The following is a 19118-nucleotide window of genomic DNA, read 5'->3' as shown; positions in this document are numbered from 1 at the left end:
TTATCTTTCCTCAATTTCTTTAAGGGAATTTTCATTTCCTCTTTAAAGACCTCTATCATCTTCTTAAAATCATTTTAAAGATCAATTTATTCTGCTTCTTTTGCATTGGGATGTTCAGGTCTTACTGATGTAAGAACCACTAGGTTAGGGTGTTGCCATATTGGTCTTTATATTGTTGACTGTATATTTGCACTGGTGTCTACTCATCTCTTCCTCTTCTCAGTGAAAGTGGTGTCTGTGTCTGAGGGAGCCTCTCAGTTCGATTCATACTCTTGGTCCAATGGGAACTCTTGGTCTAATTGGAGCTCTTGGTCCAGTCAGTGCTGATGGACTCTGTGTCTCAGGAAGCAGCTGTGGTTTCAAAGGGAGAATGGGTTTAGGAGGTAGGGCGGGGCTTTTACTTACAGGGTCCAGTGGGGATGGTGGTAGCCTGACTTGCCTGCAAGAGACCTGCCTGCTGGCCTCAAACTGGGACTGCAATGGGTGGTGTGGGGGCATAGGGATGTGCCCTTGGGCCCAAAGCCTGGAGGCTGGGGTGATCAATTATGAGAACAGACTCACCTCTTAGTCTAATCTGCACTGGTAGACTCTCAGAAGTATACTTATTAAGTGATTAACTAAGAAGGCAATGGATGAAAATTCTAAGTGATGATGTCACTAATGTTTGGAACAAAAAACATAGCACTATTATGAATATGGAGAGTCAAGGATAAAAGTCACAGTAATGGATCATAATTCAGATCTATAGACTATCAACATATGATGGTGTCGGGAGAAGCTATGGCCATCCACCCTCTTTCATGGGAAATGTGAATCAGACTGAATGGTTGTGACTACAAGCTGGGAAGGTAAAGGTAGAAATGGATAGAGAAATGTGTCTGGGTTTATGTCTGACAACTTAGCTGTTCCATAATTCATACAAGGAAGGATTTCTGGCTTTCTGCATCACAGGAGAGAATATATAGATGTCCTACACAATTCACAAAAGCCAGCAGAAGTTAGTCACAGTTGGGACACCATAATGAAATTTTGAACTTTCAGCATCGGGAAGTGTGATAACTTCAACTCTACATTCTACCTTACCATATGGAGACATCACAGTGCCTCATAAATATGTACAATTTTCAGAGTCTGCTTGCAGTTTAGGTAGTTTAGCTTAGAAATATTTTAAGGCTGTGACTGATGTACAAAATTATGATCTTTTTTTTTTCTGTGTTGCCCTCAGACTCCTCAATCTGTATGTACACAGAGCTGTGGTCCAGGTTTCTGGAAAATTCAAGAAGACGAAAGACCGATCTGCTGTTTTTCTTGTATGCTTTGTCCAGAGAGTTACATTTCCAACCAGACAGGTAGAGAATTAATATTTTCCTCAATCTGCTTGTGAATGTACAAGGAGAAAACTAAGACCTGATCCTGGTGTTGTGATGCAGCACCGTTCTCCATATCTTTCCCACTCATCCCCATGTTCATTAGTAATCACTGCTGATGCCACACAATGTGTGAACATTTGAGTGGCAGTCTTCATGTTATTGTGTCATCTGCATCCCTACTTCCCCAAACTGCCTTTCATTCCATGGTAGTTTCATCTCAGCTCTTGCAGTGATCCATGCTATGTACTGCCAGGCAATATGAGGTGTGCAAGTGTCCAGGATGCATGTGTATTCCTTGAATAAATGAATGCAATGATTCTTTCCTGAAAATAAGTCCTAGAAAAGTGCATATGGGGCTGTTTCCTAAATGTACCTTATAAAGAATTAAGTTTACAACATTTAGAATTGTCATTTGGAATATTAAACATAGTATGCAAAACAAGTGTTTGTAAAGGAAGGTACAGCTGTTGACCTTTGTCTAGGATGATGGTCAGCCCTGAGATCATATATACAGCTAATATTATATAGACATAACATGTGGTATTTAGGAATACATGCATTCATGCACACACACAAATCAACAATTAATGAAAAAGAGGAATAAATTTAACAGAAAATAAGACTATGTTGAGTCCAGGAGAGAGATTAGGAAAAATGAGAAGAGAGGTAATGAGGTAATTATATTACAATTTAAATAATGAAAGATAACATAAAGAAAAATTGGTGAAAGTAGAATATGAAATTCTGATAATGATGACAATCTACTATTTATCTACTGGATTCAATTAAACCAAAACTAAGCAACTGTATAACAAATGGAATGTGTTATCACAACAAATGAGAGTTGGGGAGATTAATTCAATAGAATTTAGTTTTCTAAAAGCTAATGTTACCAAAGGTTAAATTATTGGCAGAGTGCTCTGTGATTGTCATCATCATAAGGGTGGGATAACTGGAAATATCTAATTCATTAATGCATGTCTTCAGGGAAAGAAAAGGTTATTAAAATAACTCTTTCTGATTATTTTGATATGGGTGTGCATGTGTGCATGCATGTATGTGCCACAGCTCACATGTGGAGGACAGAGGACACCTTTGTGGAGCTTGGGCATCTTCTTTGACTTTGGCATGTGTTTAGAATTCAAACTCAGGTTATCAGGTTTGCATGATTAGCCCTTTACTCTACAGAGTTATATATTATACTAACACCTACTCTGACTCTTAGAGCATTTGCTACATCAAGCATTTGTTTTTTGTTTCCTTTTCTTTTGATTTTGAAATTATAAAGTAATTGTGTTATTTTTCTTTCATTTTCCTTGATGTGAAATGTGTCATATACACCTTATTACTCTCGTTCACATTAACAGCCTCTTTTTTATTGATTGGGTTATAATCATATATATATATATATATATATGAATTACTAATATAACTGGATTGTTCTTTATGATGTTACTTGCATATATGTTCTTAGGGCTGACCATTTTGTTTTGAGTGACAAAATGTGCTCTTCCCTGGGGAAGACCATTTCTCCCCTCTCAACATTTTGTAGTTGCATCCTGTTCTTTGGGTAGGGTTGGGGCATGTGGTCATTCTCCTGAATACTTTGGCGTGTCTACTGCTGTTGTCTCTGGTCAGTTCCACATACCTAGGTTGTCATGTTGGTAGGACTTATGGGTTTAGCTTATGATGTTACTAGGAGACACAATCTCACAGACAAACCCCTGAACTTTCGTTTCTTATGATCTTTGCACACCCTAATCTGAAGTGTTCTGTGAGCCTTAGGTTTGGGAATAGTATTGGAGATTTATCCACTGGAGATGCCCTCCACAACTCTGCATTTGATTGGTCGGTCCATAATGGTCTCATCTGTTGTGAAGAGAAGTTTTCTTGCTGGGAGGTAAAGACTACAATTATCTGTGGGAATCAGGGCAAACATTTACATATTGTTGTTACAGATTATGATGGTTTAGTAAATTAGTAATGATCATGACTTTATTATCACTGAGTAATTAGGTTTCAGGCATAGGAATGGTTTCTTTATTGTTGAGTGGGTCTTGAGTCCTATTTAAAGAGTTGTTGAATACTGTCAAGGTATGCATGCCACTACCACACCCTTAGGGTTTTGTGCTATGCTGGTCATTGATATGGCTCTTAGTGGACATAGCAGGCTAGGACTGTTGGTTGTCTCCATCATTTGGAAGCTTGCATGATGTCTTCTGGTATCAAGAAAGCCAGTCCTCAGGGAAAGGGCATTCATGTAAGTTCTACCTCCAGGGTCTCTGGGCTCTGTTTTTGAAGTACATGTTGCCATCAGCAGTAGGGACTCACTTTTCAACTCTGCTGGATGAACAAGGTCAGCAGTGATAGGCAGTATGCTTTGGGAGCCACTTCACCAACCCTGGACAACAACTCCAAAGGAAGTTTCTCATGTCTGGTGTTGGGTTTGTGTTTATAGTCTTGTTCTTGGAGGGAGGAGCATCAGCCCAGAGGAGAAAGTGTTATTAAAGCTATATGTATCAGTATAAAGAGAATTAATGGTATTGTAGGGTTTTTCTAGTTATAGTAATATTATGAGATTCTGTGGTTTTCAGACATCCTTACTGATATTTTACCACCTTCCTCCTTCTTCTGTATTTACTTCCCTTCCTCTTCCCTAAAGTTCCCTCATCCCATTTTTCCTTTTTGATTACATCACTTATCCTGGACATCCTTATTGTTATTTCAGTCTCTTCCCTCCCTCACCTGTAGTTATCTCTCTCTTACTTCCATGATTAGAGTCTCCCTCTTCTGCATGTCCCCCTTCTGGTCATTTGTTCTCTGCTATTCCATTCTGTTATTCACCAGCTCCTGCAGTGGTCCTGCTCAGTTTCGTGTCTTCTGTAGTTTCTCCAGGACATGTACTCACATCTGAAGATTTGAAGATAGGAGCCTCAGATGAGAAAGAATATGTGACATTTGTCTTGGTGGGTCAGGATTTTTTGACTCAATATAATCTTTTCTAGTTCCACCCACACATCCACAATGTTTATGATTTCATTTTTCTTTATACTCAAATGGTTTTCCATGGACTATTTGTATCACAGTTTTATTATCCACTGGTCAGTTCTAGATTATTTAGATGTTTTTCTATTTCCTACCTGCTTTAAACAAAGCCGCGTCGCACATGCAGAGCAGATACCTGTGGAGCAGGATGTGGAGTCCTAGGGACATAAGACAAGGAGTGGTACTGCTGGGTCATATGGCAGAATTACTTTTCCCCATGCTGATTTCCACAGAGGCTGCCCCAGTTATAATCATACCATAAATGAATGACGATTTCCTTTTCCTCTGTGTCACTCCAGCATTTGTTGGTTGTTCTGTGGATCTTTATATTCTACCTGTGGTAACATGAAATCTAAAGTTGTTTTGACTTATTTTTCCATAATTGCTAAGGATGGCAGACTTTTTTGAATTATTTCTTAGCCATTTTATTTCCAACTGAAAATCTCTTTTCAGATCCCAGGATCATTTCTTTTAGAATAGGTCATTTGTTTTTTAAGACTTTGTTTTTTTCACTTCCTTGTGTATTCTGGATCTCAATCTACTGTCAGATATATACCTGGCAAAGATTCTCTCCCATTCTTCAGGCTTTATCCCCACTTAGTTGACTGTTCCTTTGGTTGTAAAGAGGCATTTTATTTCATGAACTCCTACTTTTCAGTTGTTAGCCTCAATTCTTGGGCAAATGGAATTCTATTCAGAAAGTCTTTTCCTAAACATGGATCATGGAGACTTTTGCCTATATTTTCTTCTAACAATTTCAGTGTTCCTGTTTTCAGGTTCAGGTCTTTGATCCTTTGGAGTTACAATTTGCAACGGTGCTAGATATGGGCATAATTGCATTTTTCTACTTGTGGAACTCCAGTTTTTCCAACAACATGTCTTCATGATGCTTTCAATTCTCAATCTTGTTTTTAGTGTCTTTATTGAATATTAATTGACTAATCTAACATATGCTCAAATTTGGGTCTTGGATTTATGTATTGGTCCACAGGTATATTTTTCTGCCATTGCCATATTATTTTGTGGTTGTTTTTGGCACAGCCATATGTGAATGTAATGGCAGAAGTCATAAAGCCAGCACAGCTGCTCGACAAAGATCCAGCAGAGCTGAGCCACATGATGGCTGTCATGTCACCTTTGGTTTTCATCTCTACCTGTTACATACTTGGGGTACTTTTAATATTTGTACAATTTGGAGATGTTGGACTGATGGAAAATTCCATATGAATCAATGATGCCTATTCCAAGGAATTCTGCTTCTAAGCTTACCCAGAAAAGTCCTGAACATACTATCTCCCCTCCGCCACTTTGAGGGAGATATCCTTATCTACTTGAAGGTCTTCCTTATGCTTTGGAGGTTGTGACACATAAAGAAGAAGCCAGAGGTCTCTTCACGAGGCTATGAGACATTCTTGAAACATCTGTCCCTGTACTTACACTGGAACAAGATATTCAAAACAAAGTAAATTCAAAAAGGTCAACAAGATCTGGTGGGCTAGAGGAGTTGGCCACAGTTCAGATTACAAGGCTCTTCCCACTGTACACTCAGACATTTATGTGGCATACAACTCTGTAGCATGAGTCTTAAAAGTTCTTATTAATAAAATCAAACCTGAGGCCAGTTATTAGGGTGAATACTGGAAGATCAGAGAAACAGAACAAGCCACAGCTACCTTACCCTGACAGTTCCTCAGCTGATCCTGTTTCCTCAGACTGCAAACTTCTCAGTCCTCATACAGAATGCTCAACTGCTGCTAGAAGCCTGAAAGCTTAACCAGCCAAATGCTTCTAGTTTCTGGTCTTCAAGCCTTATATATCTTTCTGTTTTTGCCATCACTCCCTGAGATTAAAGGCTCACTTCTTGGGATTAAAGGCATGTGTCACCATGCCTGGCTGTTTCCAATGTGGCCTTGAACAGATGGATTTCTGCCTCTGGAATGCTAGGATTAAAGGCGTGTGCTACCACTGCCTATCCTAAGTATCTAGTGGCTTTTCTGTTCTCTGACCCCAGATAAGTTTATTAGGGTACACAATATTTTGGGGAACACCATACCACCACACAACTCTGCTCTACATAGAGACATATTGATAAGTAAAGTATGGAGTGGAAAGATGATAAAAGTATGAGGTCTTAGGACCTCCCTCTCTTAGAAGTTAGCTCATGTAGAGCCACTATAATGTCATATGACCAAGGAATAACAGAATGCCAGGATTAGACATATAGATGAATTCTATAAGGATATAAATGTGAACATTGATTGTATTATGCCAGAATTTGAATAATAACTGCAGCAGCTTTAGCCTGAGGATTTTTCCTGGGTACTCTGACCACTAGGAGTTATTAATACACTGCCTGGGACATGGCAAAATGCCCAGGGTGGTTGAAGATTTTGTTTTGGTCTAATGTCCTTGAAGCAACCAAAACAACCAGCCTGAGCACATGCTGTCATATGCCTCTAGATTCTCAAAAATTGGATTATGGGGTTTATAAGTAAGAATGATTACTCCATTTATTAATGAAGTCAAAACTTGAGGGGAAATGACTGGAAATGATAACTCTGTTCTGTCATAGTTTATTAATGATGACTAAAAGATGAGCAAAAGGAAGTGAAACATATGTCCAAAAACAAAAAACATGATATCATCTTTTTTTTTTGAACATCATGAATGTATCCCTAATAACTAAATTCTGAATAAATAAAGAAACACTCTGGCTGCTAGTCAGTCAGGCTGCAAGATTCTCCCGACCACCATGGCCTGGCTCACTTCATTCTCATGCGGACTTTTTCCATCCTCTTCAGGACCCATCCACCATCGGGGAATGGATCCTGGCAAGTTTTGGTGTTATTTTTGTTTTTTTTTACTATGCCTCTGTAATATATCATAAAATTCATATTGGTCATCCTTCTATCAGAGTTATTTCTTATTCAGTATTATTTTGGTCCACTTGGTGTGTAGAATTTTGGTATAGTTATTTTTTTTCTATCTGCACAAATGAGATCAAGATTTTGATTGGGTTTGCATTGAATTTATAAATAGCTTTCAGTAGAATGTTCATCTTCATAAACTTAATTCTACCAATCAGTGATCACAGGATGGGATGTCTTTTAATTTTCTACTGTCTTTCCTGTTTTTTTCAGGGGTTTAAAGTTCTCCTGTCAAAGTCCTTTGCTTGCTTCCTTGTTTAAATTTATTCCTAAGTAATTTATTTTCTTTAGGAGAATTGTGAATGGGAGTCTGTCCATGCTCTCCTTCCTATGTTTGTTGTTAGTGTATAAAAAAGGACATTGATTTGTGAAAGATGATTCTGTATCCTTTCACATAGTTGTATTTGTTAATCATTTCAAGAATTTTTGTGGTACATTTTGGGGGGATCTCTAGTATATAATACCATGTCATCTGTAAATAGGGATAGTTTGACTTCTTTCTCTATTTGTATTCCTTTAACTTACTTATCTTGCCTTATTGCTCCAGCTAATACTTTGAGCACAATATTGAAAAGGAGTGGGAGTTGTGGACTTAGTTGTCTGATTTCTTACTTCAGTGGAATTGCTTTAAGCTTTTCTCCATTGAGAATGATATTGCCTATGGGTTTCTTATATATTACTTTTATTGTGTTGAGGCATGATCCCTCTTTCTGTATGTTGTCTAGAAAATTTATGATAAAGGGAGTTGAATTTTGTCACCTTTTTTCATCTATTGAGATGTTCATGTGACTTTTGTCTATACAACCATTTATGTGGATTTTACACTTATTGAGTTGAATATGTTGAACTTTTCCGGCATTTCAATGATAAGGCCATCTTAGTCCTGGTGTAAATAGTTTTGATGTGAGTCTGTATTCTATTTGCAAACATTTTATTGAGTCTATGTTTATCAGGAGTAATGGCATGTGGTTTTCTTGTTTTTGTTGTGGCATTCCCTGGTTTTGGTATTAGAATGAAAATGGCTTTTTAAAGGGAGCTTGTAATTGATCCTTCTCTTCTATTTTTTTAAATATTTTAAGAAGGTCTGACTGTATATCTTCTTTGAATGTCTGGTGGAATTCTGCTGTGAGTTCATCTGAACCTGAATATTTTTATAGCTGGAAGGAATTTATTATTGTTTCAATCTGCTGTGTATTATGTGTTTGTTTAGCTTGTTGACTTGGTGTTTTGATTTTATAATGGTTTGTCCGAATCTAGAACCTTATCAATTTCATATAGGTTTTCAAGAATACTGGAATACAGATTTTCTTTTGTTTTTTATAATAGTCCCTTACAATAGTCTATGCTTCTTAGTGTTTGTTGTAATATTTCCCTGTAATTTCTGATTTCTTTTTCTTTCTTTCTTTGTTTTTTTTTTTTTTTTGGTCATTTCTGATTTCTTAATCTGACTCCTCCATTTCATTGTTTGGGCTACTTGAACCAAGTGTCTGTCTTTATTTATCTCCTCAAAGAGTCAGTTCTTATGTTGGTTGCTTCTTTGTATTGTTTTCTTTGTTTCTATTTCATTTATTTCTGTTCTGACTTTTTGGTGGTATTGTGTTCCCCGAAATATTGTGCACCCTAATACACTTATCTGGGGTCAGAGACAGAATATCCACGATATTAAACATAGAGGATAGGCAGTGGTAGCACACACCTTTAATCCTAGCATTCCAGAGGCAGAAATTCATGTATTCAAGGATACAGCCAAGCATGGTGACTCATGCCTTTAATCCCAGAAAGTGAGACTTTAATCTCAGGGAGTGATGGTAGAAAGCAGAAAGGTATATAAGGCGTGAGGGCCAGAAACTAGAAGCATTTGGCTGGCTAAGCTTTTAGGCTTCTATCAGCAGTTCAGCTGAGAGCCACTAGGATGAGGACACAGAAGCTTCCTGTCTGAGGAAACAGGATCAGCTGAGGAACTGTCAAGGTGAGGAAGCTGTGGCTTGTTCTGCTTCTCTGATCTTCCAGCATTCACCCCAATAACTGGCCTCAGGTTTGTTTTTATTAATAAGACTCTTTAATATTCATGCTACAAATTTTATTATTTCTTGCCATTATTTTGGCTTGTGTTTGCATTTTTTGTTTTTCCAATTTTTGAGTTATATCATTAAGCCATCTACTTGTGTTCCACCTGATACTTTTTTTTTTTGGTTTTTCGAGACAGGGTTTCTCTGTGTAGCTTTGCGCCTTTCCTGGAACTCACTTGGTAGCCCAGGCTGGCCTCAAACTCACCGAGATCCGCCTGCCTCTGCCTCCCGAGTGCGCGGATTAAAGGCGAGCGCCACCACCGCCCGGCTCGCCTGATACTTTTAACATAGGCACTTAGAGCTGTAAATTTCCCTTGTAAAACACCTTTCAATGTATCCCAGGGGTTTTGTTTGTTTGTGTTTTCATTTTCATTTAGTTCCAGGAAATTTTTTATTTCTGTCTTGATTTCTTCTTTGACTCATTCGTCAGTAAGTACTGAGTTGTTTCATCTCCAAGCAGTCTGTGTATTTACGACAGATATATTTGCTGTCAAGCTTAAGTTTTGTTGTGTTGTGATAAGATAGGACAGGTATTTCAATCTTTTTGAATTTGTAAATACCTGTTTTGTGTTCCATGATTTGGTCTATTTTTGAAGCGCTCCCATGTGTTAAAGAGCAGACTAAATTTTCTTTGCAGTTTGTGAGGGATACTATGTAGATATCTGTTGAGTCCAGGAAATTTGAGATGTGACCTAATTCTGATATATTTCTCTTTATTTTTCCCAGATGCCTTGTCTCTTGGAGAAAGTGGGCTTTTGAATTCACACACTAATAGTAGATTGTTGTTACTGTGTCACTAAACACAGCAGTACAATTTTTATAAAATTAGCTGCCCCGGAATTGGATGCATACACGTGTAGAGTTGTAACATCTTTTTTGATTGCTCTTCCCTTGATTAGAATGTAGTTTCCTGTTTTACTTCTTCTAATTAGTTTTAAATTAAAATGTACTTGGCCAGATGTCATGGTGGCATGCATGCTTGCTTCCTGAATGTATGTAACTGGAGTATTTTGTCTGTCGTTTTATTTTAAGGTGGTGTTTATCTTTAAAATCAAGATATGTTTCTTGAAGAGAAGAGGCAGATAGATTTTGTTTTATGATCCATTCAGCTAGTCCACATTTTTAAATGAAGAATTGAGGCCATTGATATTTAAGATATTGTAGAAACTTGTGTTATTTGTGGTCACTCTGCTGTTGAAATTTGTTGTTTTCTGTGGTCACAGTGGTGTTTCATGTTGTAATAATTATGTCTTCTTATTTCTTTCCACCATCTCTGCTGTGTTCATTGCTTTCTTCAGTCTAAAATATAACTTTGTGTATTTTCCTTAGTTCTGGTTTGGTGGATATGATGTTGTAGGCCATTTATGTCTTGGAAAGTTTTTATTTTTCCTTCAGTTTGGCAGTTATTTTTGCTGGGAACATTTCTCTAGGCTGGCCAATATAGTCTTTCAGGACTTGACATGCTTTGCTCTAGGCTTTTCTGGCTGTCATGGATTCCATTTAGAAATCAGCTTCTATTCTCTTGGATTTTCATTTATATTTGCCTTGTCTTTTGTTTTCCTCTTGCAGCTTTCAGAACACCTTCTTATTACGTTTTTTAAGTGATAATTAAAATTTATTCTAAAATATTTTTCTTTGTTAGTGTTTTAGTAATAATATGCTGTAGGGATTTTCTTTTCTGGTCTTGTCTATTGGTGTACTCTGGGCTTCTTTTATATATTTGGATATATCTTTCCATGGTTTCAGTAACTCTTCTTTTATGAAACTGACCTTATTGAAAAACTGGTCTATGTCATTGACCTGGAATTCTTCTCCATCATCTATGCCAATAATGTAAATATTCAGTTTTCTCAAAGCATCCCACGCTTCCTTTCCTGTTTCAATTTTTCATATTTCTTGATTACTTTTATCCTCTGTTCTATCTTGGATCCCAACTTCTCCAAAACTACAGGATTGCAAAATCAATGAAAGAAATGACAGTATTTCCTGGCAAAGGTCTGCGGAAGGGAGAATGTTTACTTATCCATCACTAGTGGTTGTGCAGATTTGTACAGACCCTATGAAAGCAGTGCCGGTTCCTCAGGAAGCTGGGAATATTTCTACCTCTAGATCCAGATAAACCACACTTTGGTTCTATCAAAAGGACCTGCACCCTACTACAGAGACCCTTATTCAACCATGTTCATTGCTGCTCTACTTTGAATAGTCGGAACCTGGAAAGAGCTTAAATATCAAGCAATGGATAATAGATAATGCACATTTGGTACATTTAGACATTGGGATATAATTCAGTTGTTAAAGAATAAAACCAATTTCCCCCAAAAGGGGTCCTATTGGATGTATTAACCACATTTGAGGGCAGGCCCCATGCAAATCATTAGAAAGCCAATAAAAAATGAACTCAATTGTATTTTTGTACACTTTTTTTTCTTCTCATTTTGCTTTAGTGGGAATTTTTTCCTTTTTTTCTTTGCTTGTTTAATTTCATTTCTGCTTTTATGGAGTGTGTGTGTGTGTGTGTGTGTGTGTGTGTGTGTGTGTGTGTGTGTTTAGGACATTTTCTGTCCTAAAGACAGAGGGAGAAAATAAGAGAAAGAGGGAGGGAATATAAAATTTGTGGTGTCTTATTTAGAGTTTCAATTACTATGAAGAGACACCTTGACCAAACCAACTTTAATAATTAGAAACATATAATTTACTGGCTTACACTCTCAGAGGTTACTCCATTATCACACTATGGTAAATGGGATTCTTTCCTTTATTTCTTCCTCAGCCCCTTTATCATTTTGTATGAAGAAGGGGTACTTGGTTTTTAGTTAATTTTGTATCCAGCCACTCTGCTGAATGTGTTTATCAGGTGTAGGAGTTCCATGGTAGAATTTTTTTGGGTCGCTTATGTATACTATCATATCATCAGCAAATAGTGAAAGTTTGACTTCTTCTTTTCCAGTTTGTATCCTCTTGGTCTCCTTTAGTTGTCTTAGTGCTCTAGCTAGAACTTCAAGTACTATGTTGAGTAAATATGGGGAGAGTGGACAGCCTTGTCTTGTACCTGATTTTTGTGGAATCTTTTGAATTTCAGTTTAATTTGATGTTGGCTGTCAGCTTGCTATATGTTGCCTTGATTATCTTTAAGTGTGTTCCTTGTATTCCTGATCTCATAAAGACTTTTATCAGAAAGGGGTGTTGGATTTTGTGAAAGGATTTTTCAGCATCTATTCAGATGATCATATGTTTTTTTTTTCAGTTTGTTTATGTGGTGGATGAATTGACAGATTTTTGTATATTGAATCAGCCCTGCATCTCTGAGAAGAAGCCTACTTGATCCTGATGGATGATCTTTGTGATACATTCTTGGATTTGGTTTGAAAGTAATTTACTGGGTATTTTTGCATCAAAGTTAAAGAGAGAAGTTGGTCTGTAAATCTCTTTCTTTTTGAGTCTTGGTGTGTTGCAGGTATCAGGGTGACTGTGCCCTCATCAAATGAATTGACAATGTCCCTTCTGTTTCTATTTTGTGGAATAATTTGAGGAGTATTGGTATAAGCTCTTCTTTGAAAGTCTGATAGAATTTGGCACTAAAACTCTCTGGCCCTGGGCTTTTGTTGGTTGGGATACTTTTAATGATGATTTCTATTTCCCTGGGGTTCTAGGTATATTTATATGGTTTATCTGTTTTGATATAAATTTGGTATGTGTTACTTACCTAGAAAACTATCCATTTCCTATAGATTTTCCAAATTAGTGGAGTACTGATTTGTGAAGTACTGATTTATGACCTAATGATTCTTTGGATTTCCTCAGTGTCTGTTATGTCCTGCTTTTGGTTTCTGATTTTGTAAATTTCAATATTTTCTCATTGCTTTTTAGTTAGTTTTAATAAGGGTTTGACTATCATGCTGATTTTCTCAAAGAACCAACTCTTTGTTTCATTGATTTCTCTGTATTCTATTTGTTTCTATTTATTGACTTCAGCATTCACTTTTATTTCTTGCCACCTACTCCTCTTGTGTAGGCCTTCTTCTCTTTGTTCTACAGCTTTCAAGTGTGTTCTTAAGTTTCTGGTATGAAAATTCTCTAATTTCTTTATAAAGGCAATTGGTGCTATGAATTTTTCTCTTAGCACCGCTTTCCTTGTGTACCATCAGTTTGCCTATGTTGTGTGTTCATTTTCATTGAATTCTAGGAAGGCTTTAATTTCTTTCTTTATTTCTTCCTTGACCCAGTGGTCACTCTTTAGAGAATTGTTAAGTTTCCCTAAGTTTGTATGCTTTATCTCATTTAATCCATGGTGGTCTGATAGGATACAGAGAGTTATTTCAATATTTTTTTATAGCTACAGAGATTTGCTTTATGACCAAGTATATGGTCAATTTTGGAGAAGGTTCTATGAGGTGCTGAGAAGAAGACATATTCTTTTGTATTTGGGTGAAATGTTTTGTAGATACCTGATAGGTCCATTTGAGTCATAATGTTTGTTAATTCCATTATTTCTTTGTTTAGTTTCTATCCAGATGGCATGTCCAATGGCAAGAGTGTGGTGTTGAAGTTTCCCACTATTAACGTGTGGGGCTCGATGTGTGATGTACGCTTTAGAAATGTGTCTTTCACAAATGCCACAAATGTGCATTTGAGGCATAGATATTCAAAATTGAGATGTCATCCTGGTGGATTTTTCCAATTATGAACTTCCTTCTTCATCTCTTTTGATTAACTTTGGTTTGAGACTATGCTGTTACATATTAAGAGAGTTACATCAGCTTGCTTCTTAGGTCCATTTGATTGGAAAAATCTTTATTCAATCATTTACTCTGAGGTAATATCTAACTTTAATGTTGAGGTATGTTTCTTGTATACAACATAAGGGTGAATCCTATTTTGTATCCATTCTGGTAGATGGATAAAAAACACAGCCAGTGTGTTTTTATTGGGGGAATGTAGCCTCTTGATGTTGAGAGATATTAATGACCAGGGATTGTAATTGTTGTTATTATGTTTTTGGTGCTGGTGATAGTTGTGTGTGTGTGTGTGTGTGTGTGTGTGTGTGTGTGTGTGTGTGTTCCTTCTTTAGATTTTGCTGGTGAAAGATTACCTATTGCTAGTGTATGTGTGGTGTTATTTAACTTGGGTTAGAGTTTTCCTTTGAATACCTTCTATAGGACTGGATTTTTGGGTAGGTATTTTTTAAATTTGACTTTTGGTTTTTTCTATCTATGGTGATTGAAGGTTTCACTGGGTGTATTAGTCTAGGCTCTCATCTGTTGTCTCTGAAAGTCTGTGGTTTAGAATCTTTGTTGAGAAATCGTATGTGATTTTTATAGGCCAGCCTTTATATTTTACTTAGCCTTTTTTCCCTTTCAGCTTTTAGTAGTCTTTCTTTGTTCTGTACATGTAGTGTTTTGAGTATTATGTGACATGGGAACTTTTTTTTCTGATCTAATCTATTTGTTGTTGTTGTTTTGGTAAGCTTCTTGCTCTTTTATATACATGTCCTTCTCTAAGTAATGGAAAATTTCACCTATGATTTTGTTAAATGTATTTTCTAGGTTTTATGCTGAGATTCTTCTCCTTTTTCTTTTATGGTTATTGCTAAATTTTGTCATTTCATGGTGTCCCAGATTTCCTTGATGTTTTGTGTTAGGAGTTTTTTAGATTGAGTGTTTTCTTTGCCCAATGAAACTACTTCTATTGCATTCAACACCTTGCATCTCTTGTATTCTGTTGGTGCTGCTTGTATCTGTAGTTCACGTTTGCTCACCCAGATTGTCCTTTTCTTGAAATCCATCATTTTGTGTTTTTGTTATTGCTTCTATTTCAATTTTCATACCATAAATACTTTTCTCTACCTGCTTGCACTGTTCTTGGCTATCCTGACGTTATTTAAGAGATTTGTTAATTTCATCTTATTCTTTGATTCGCTTTGCATCAATTTATTTAAAGGAGTATTTCATTTCTCCTTAAGGAGTTCTATCATATTCAATAAAGTTGTTTCAATATCATTTTCTTTTGCTTTGGCAATGTTGTAATACTAAGGTCTTGATATCAAAGGATGGATGGGCTCTTGTGGGGTCATATTGCTCTAGCTGTTGTTTATTGTATTTTTATCCTGGCATTTATTCATCTGGGTTTGGAATGATTAGTTTTAGTCCCTGAATTCTGAGTTACTCTTCATTGGTTTGGTGTTTTCTTTGTCGGTTTCTGTTTTCTCTTTAGTTTTCTAGCCTAGTTGGGAATCCCTGTTCAAGTTGGAAATTGTCCTTCTGGCTGTTAGCTTGGCCTTTGGTGTAGCAGGGGATCACTGTTCTTCTGACTGGTTTGGCATGCCTCTGTGATGGGGAATCTCTTTCTGTATGCTGTGAATGTGTTGCTCTGATTGGTTGATAAATAAAATTCTGATTGGCCAGTAGCTAGGCAGGATGTATAGGCAGGATAAATTGACAAGAAGAATTCTGAGAAGAGGAAGGCTAAGTCAGCAGAGGCCAGCCCGCAGTCCAGAGAGCATTATGTAATAGCACACAGTTGAAGCCACAGAACACATGGCAACATATCGATTAACAAAAATGGGCTGAGTTTAAGTGTAAGAGCTAGTCAGTGGTTGGCTTGAGTTAATGTCCATATAGTTATAATTAATATAAGCCTCTGTGTGTTTACTTGAGGGATGTGATTGAGAGAGATTTGTCCCTACTGCCAGCAGGTGGGGACACAAAAATCTCTCTGACTACACACATGAGCAGCTGAAGACTGATCAAGCTGGTGTGACTTAAGTTTAGAATTCTTTAAAGGATTACTTGACAGTTTCACTTCAATTGAACAAGTAGATTGCAATTTTATTTTCATTGCCTTAGAAAAACAAGAATAAACTTGTCAGCACATGGTGTACCATGAGGTATTCATGGCAGACATTAGGAAGGGGATGTCTAAAGAGTTAGTGTCCTTCTTGACATGATAGTAAGGCAGAATGAACAAGGCTACACACAACCTCAGTGCTCTTCATGGCTGAAGTACAAAATGTAAATCATTGTAGAAGCTTAAATGTTGATTCATTTCCTCCCATAGATCAGCAGGAGTGTATTCCTTGCCTACTTCAAGAGTATCCAAACCCTGAAAGAAACAACTGCCTTCCCAAGTCAGTGACATTCCTGTCCTTTGAGGATTCTCTGGGCAGGGCTCTGGCCTGCACAGCTCTGTGCTTCTCTGTCAGCACAGCTGTAGTTTTGGGGATCTTTCTCAAACACCAAGACTCACCCATTGTTAAGGCCAATAACCGGATGCTCAGCTTCATCCTGCTCATCTCCCTCCTCCTCTGTTTTCTATGTTCCTTTCTCTTCATTGGCCACCCAAGCACAGCCTCCTGCATATTGCAGCAAATTGCATTTGCACTTGTGTTCACTCTGGCTCTTTCCACTGTTTTGGCCAAAACTATAACTGTAATTCTGGCCTTTAGAGCCCTGAAGCCAGGAAGGACAATGAGAAGGCTGCTTGTCTCAGGCATCCATAACTCTGTCATCCCCATCTGTGTCTTGATCCAGTTTATTCTTCTTGGAGTCTGGCTGGGAACCTCTCCTCCCTATATTGAGGCAGATGCACACTCTGAACAGAGTCACATCGTCATTTTGTGCAACAAGGGCTCACTTATTGCTTTCTACTGTGTTCTGGGATACTTGGGGATCCTGGCCCTAGGGAGCTTCACTCTGGCTTTCCTGGCCAGGAACCTGCCTGACACATTCAATGAAGCCAAGTTCCTGACATTCAGCATGCTGGTGTTCTGCAGTGTCTGGGTCACCTTCCTCCCTGTCTACCACAGCACCAAGGACAAGGCCATGGTGGCTGTGGAGGTCTTCTCCATCTTGACTTCAAGTGCAGGGCTGTTAGGATGCATCTTTTTCCCAAAGTGCTATATTATTCTTGTTAAACCTGATGAAAACACTTTGAAATATTTTAAGAACAAAATACAATCCAGATAAAATTGATTGGTTAATGAATTGAGTCTTTTTCATAAAATCTTTTAATTTAGTATAGTAAAGATTGAACTTACTTAACGTTTCAGTAAGATTTTCTGAAATATATATTTAAACAAAATAGAAGAGCCCCTCACTGTGTCTCACATACAGACAATCTATTTCCAAATAGAAGCTACTGCTGAAAATTCACTTCATTTAGGTATTCTTGTTATTTCTAAATTTGTGGGCAATAGACATATTCAAAGTTCAATTATGGCGAAGAGAACAACCAGTGAAAACCAGAGCCACAAGCTCACCCTATACTAATTGGGAACAGGTAAAGCCCCATCTCTGGACTGGGCAGGCCAGGTCCCTAGATCCTAGGCCCTGGGGGGAACACCCTGTGCCCTTCCCCCAAGCCATTGGAGCCCCAAGGACTAGCCAGCTGCCCCTTCCCCCACCTCCTTCCCTAGAAAACAGACCAGTGTGACACCAGTGAAAACCAGAAACATAAGCCCACCCTGCACCAATTGGGAATTGAAAACAGGTCCCACTCTGCACCCATTGGAAATAGATCCTCCCTGAGACAGAGCCCACTCGTGCCCAGTAGACTAAGTTCTGCTCCCTGAGACACAAAATCCATCAGCACAGATTTGACCAAGAGCCTAGATTAGACCAAGAGCTCCCATTAGACCAAAAGTATCAATCGAAAACATAGAGTCTCTCTTAAAACCAGACAGCACTTTCATGGAATGGAGGAAGGGATGGGTAGACACCAGTACAGAAATACAGTCAACAACATAAAGACTAATATGGTACCATCAGAACCTAGTGGTGCTACATCAGCAAGACCTGAACATCCCAAAGCAGAAGAAACAGAAAGAATAGACCTTTAAAATGACTTTAAGAAGATGATAGAAGTCTTTAAAGAGGAAATGAAGACTATCCTTAAAGAAATCAAAGAAAAGACAAATAATTGGAAGAAATCAGTAAATCACTTAAAGAAAGCCAGGAAAAAGCAGTTAAATAGGTGAATGAAAAAGTCCCAGATTTGGAAACTGAAATAGAGGCAATAAAGAAGACACAAACTGAGGGAAGGCTGGAAATGGAATATCTGAGTAAACAAACAGGAACTACAGATGCAAGCATAACTAACAGATGCAAGAGATGGAAGAGAGAATCTCTGGCATTGAAGATACAATAGAGGAAACAGATTCATCAGTCAAAGAAAAACTAAAGTCAAAAAAGTCTTAACATAAAACATCCAGGAAATCTTGGACACCATGAAAAGACCAGACCTAAGAATAATAGGGATAGAAGAAGGAAAAGAATACCAACTCAAAGGCATAGACAATATACTCAACGTCATAGAAGAAAACTTTCCCAACTTAAAGAAGGAAATGCCTATGAAGGTACAAGAAGCTAATAGAACACCAAATAGACTGGATCTAAAAAAAAAAAGATCCTTTGCCACATAATAATCAAACCACTAAACATATAGAATAAAGATATAATACTAAGAGCTGCAAAGGAAAAAGGCCAAATAACATATAAAGGCAGACCCATGAGAATAGCACCTGACTTCTCAATGGAGACTCTGAAATCCAGAAGGTCCTGGACAGAACTAATACAGAAACAAAGACAATAGATGCCAACCCAAACTATTATATTGAGCAAAACTCTCAATACCTATAAATGGAGCAAACAAAATATTCCATAATAAAAACAGACTTAAACAATACCTATCCACATATCTAGTCCTACAGA

General features: G+C 37.5%; 2 protein-coding genes across 3 annotated transcripts in view; both read left to right on the top strand.

The window, feature by feature from the left end:
* The window catches only part of LOC102909469 (vomeronasal type-2 receptor 116-like), a 46495-nt gene extending 29120 nt beyond the window's left edge, over positions 1-17375 (top strand). The window contains exons 5-6 of the mRNA XM_076560368.1: positions 1226-1349; positions 16468-17375. Of these exons, the coding sequence (XP_076416483.1) occupies positions 1226-1349; positions 16468-17375 (1032 nt within the window). The remainder of the gene's footprint in view (positions 1-1225; positions 1350-16467) is intronic.
* LOC121826529 (cytochrome P450 3A25-like) overlaps positions 1-19118 on the top strand; it is a 319487-nt gene that overhangs the window by 178615 nt on the left and 121754 nt on the right. The gene's annotated exons all lie outside the window — the stretch shown is intronic.

The sequence above is a fragment of the Peromyscus maniculatus genome, chromosome 23, assembly GCF_049852395.1.
Source record: "Peromyscus maniculatus bairdii isolate BWxNUB_F1_BW_parent chromosome 23, HU_Pman_BW_mat_3.1, whole genome shotgun sequence".
Classification (NCBI taxonomy): domain Eukaryota; kingdom Metazoa; phylum Chordata; class Mammalia; order Rodentia; family Cricetidae; genus Peromyscus; species Peromyscus maniculatus.
Note: the sequence above shows the minus strand (reverse complement) of the source record. Positions and strands in the feature narration are given on the sequence as shown.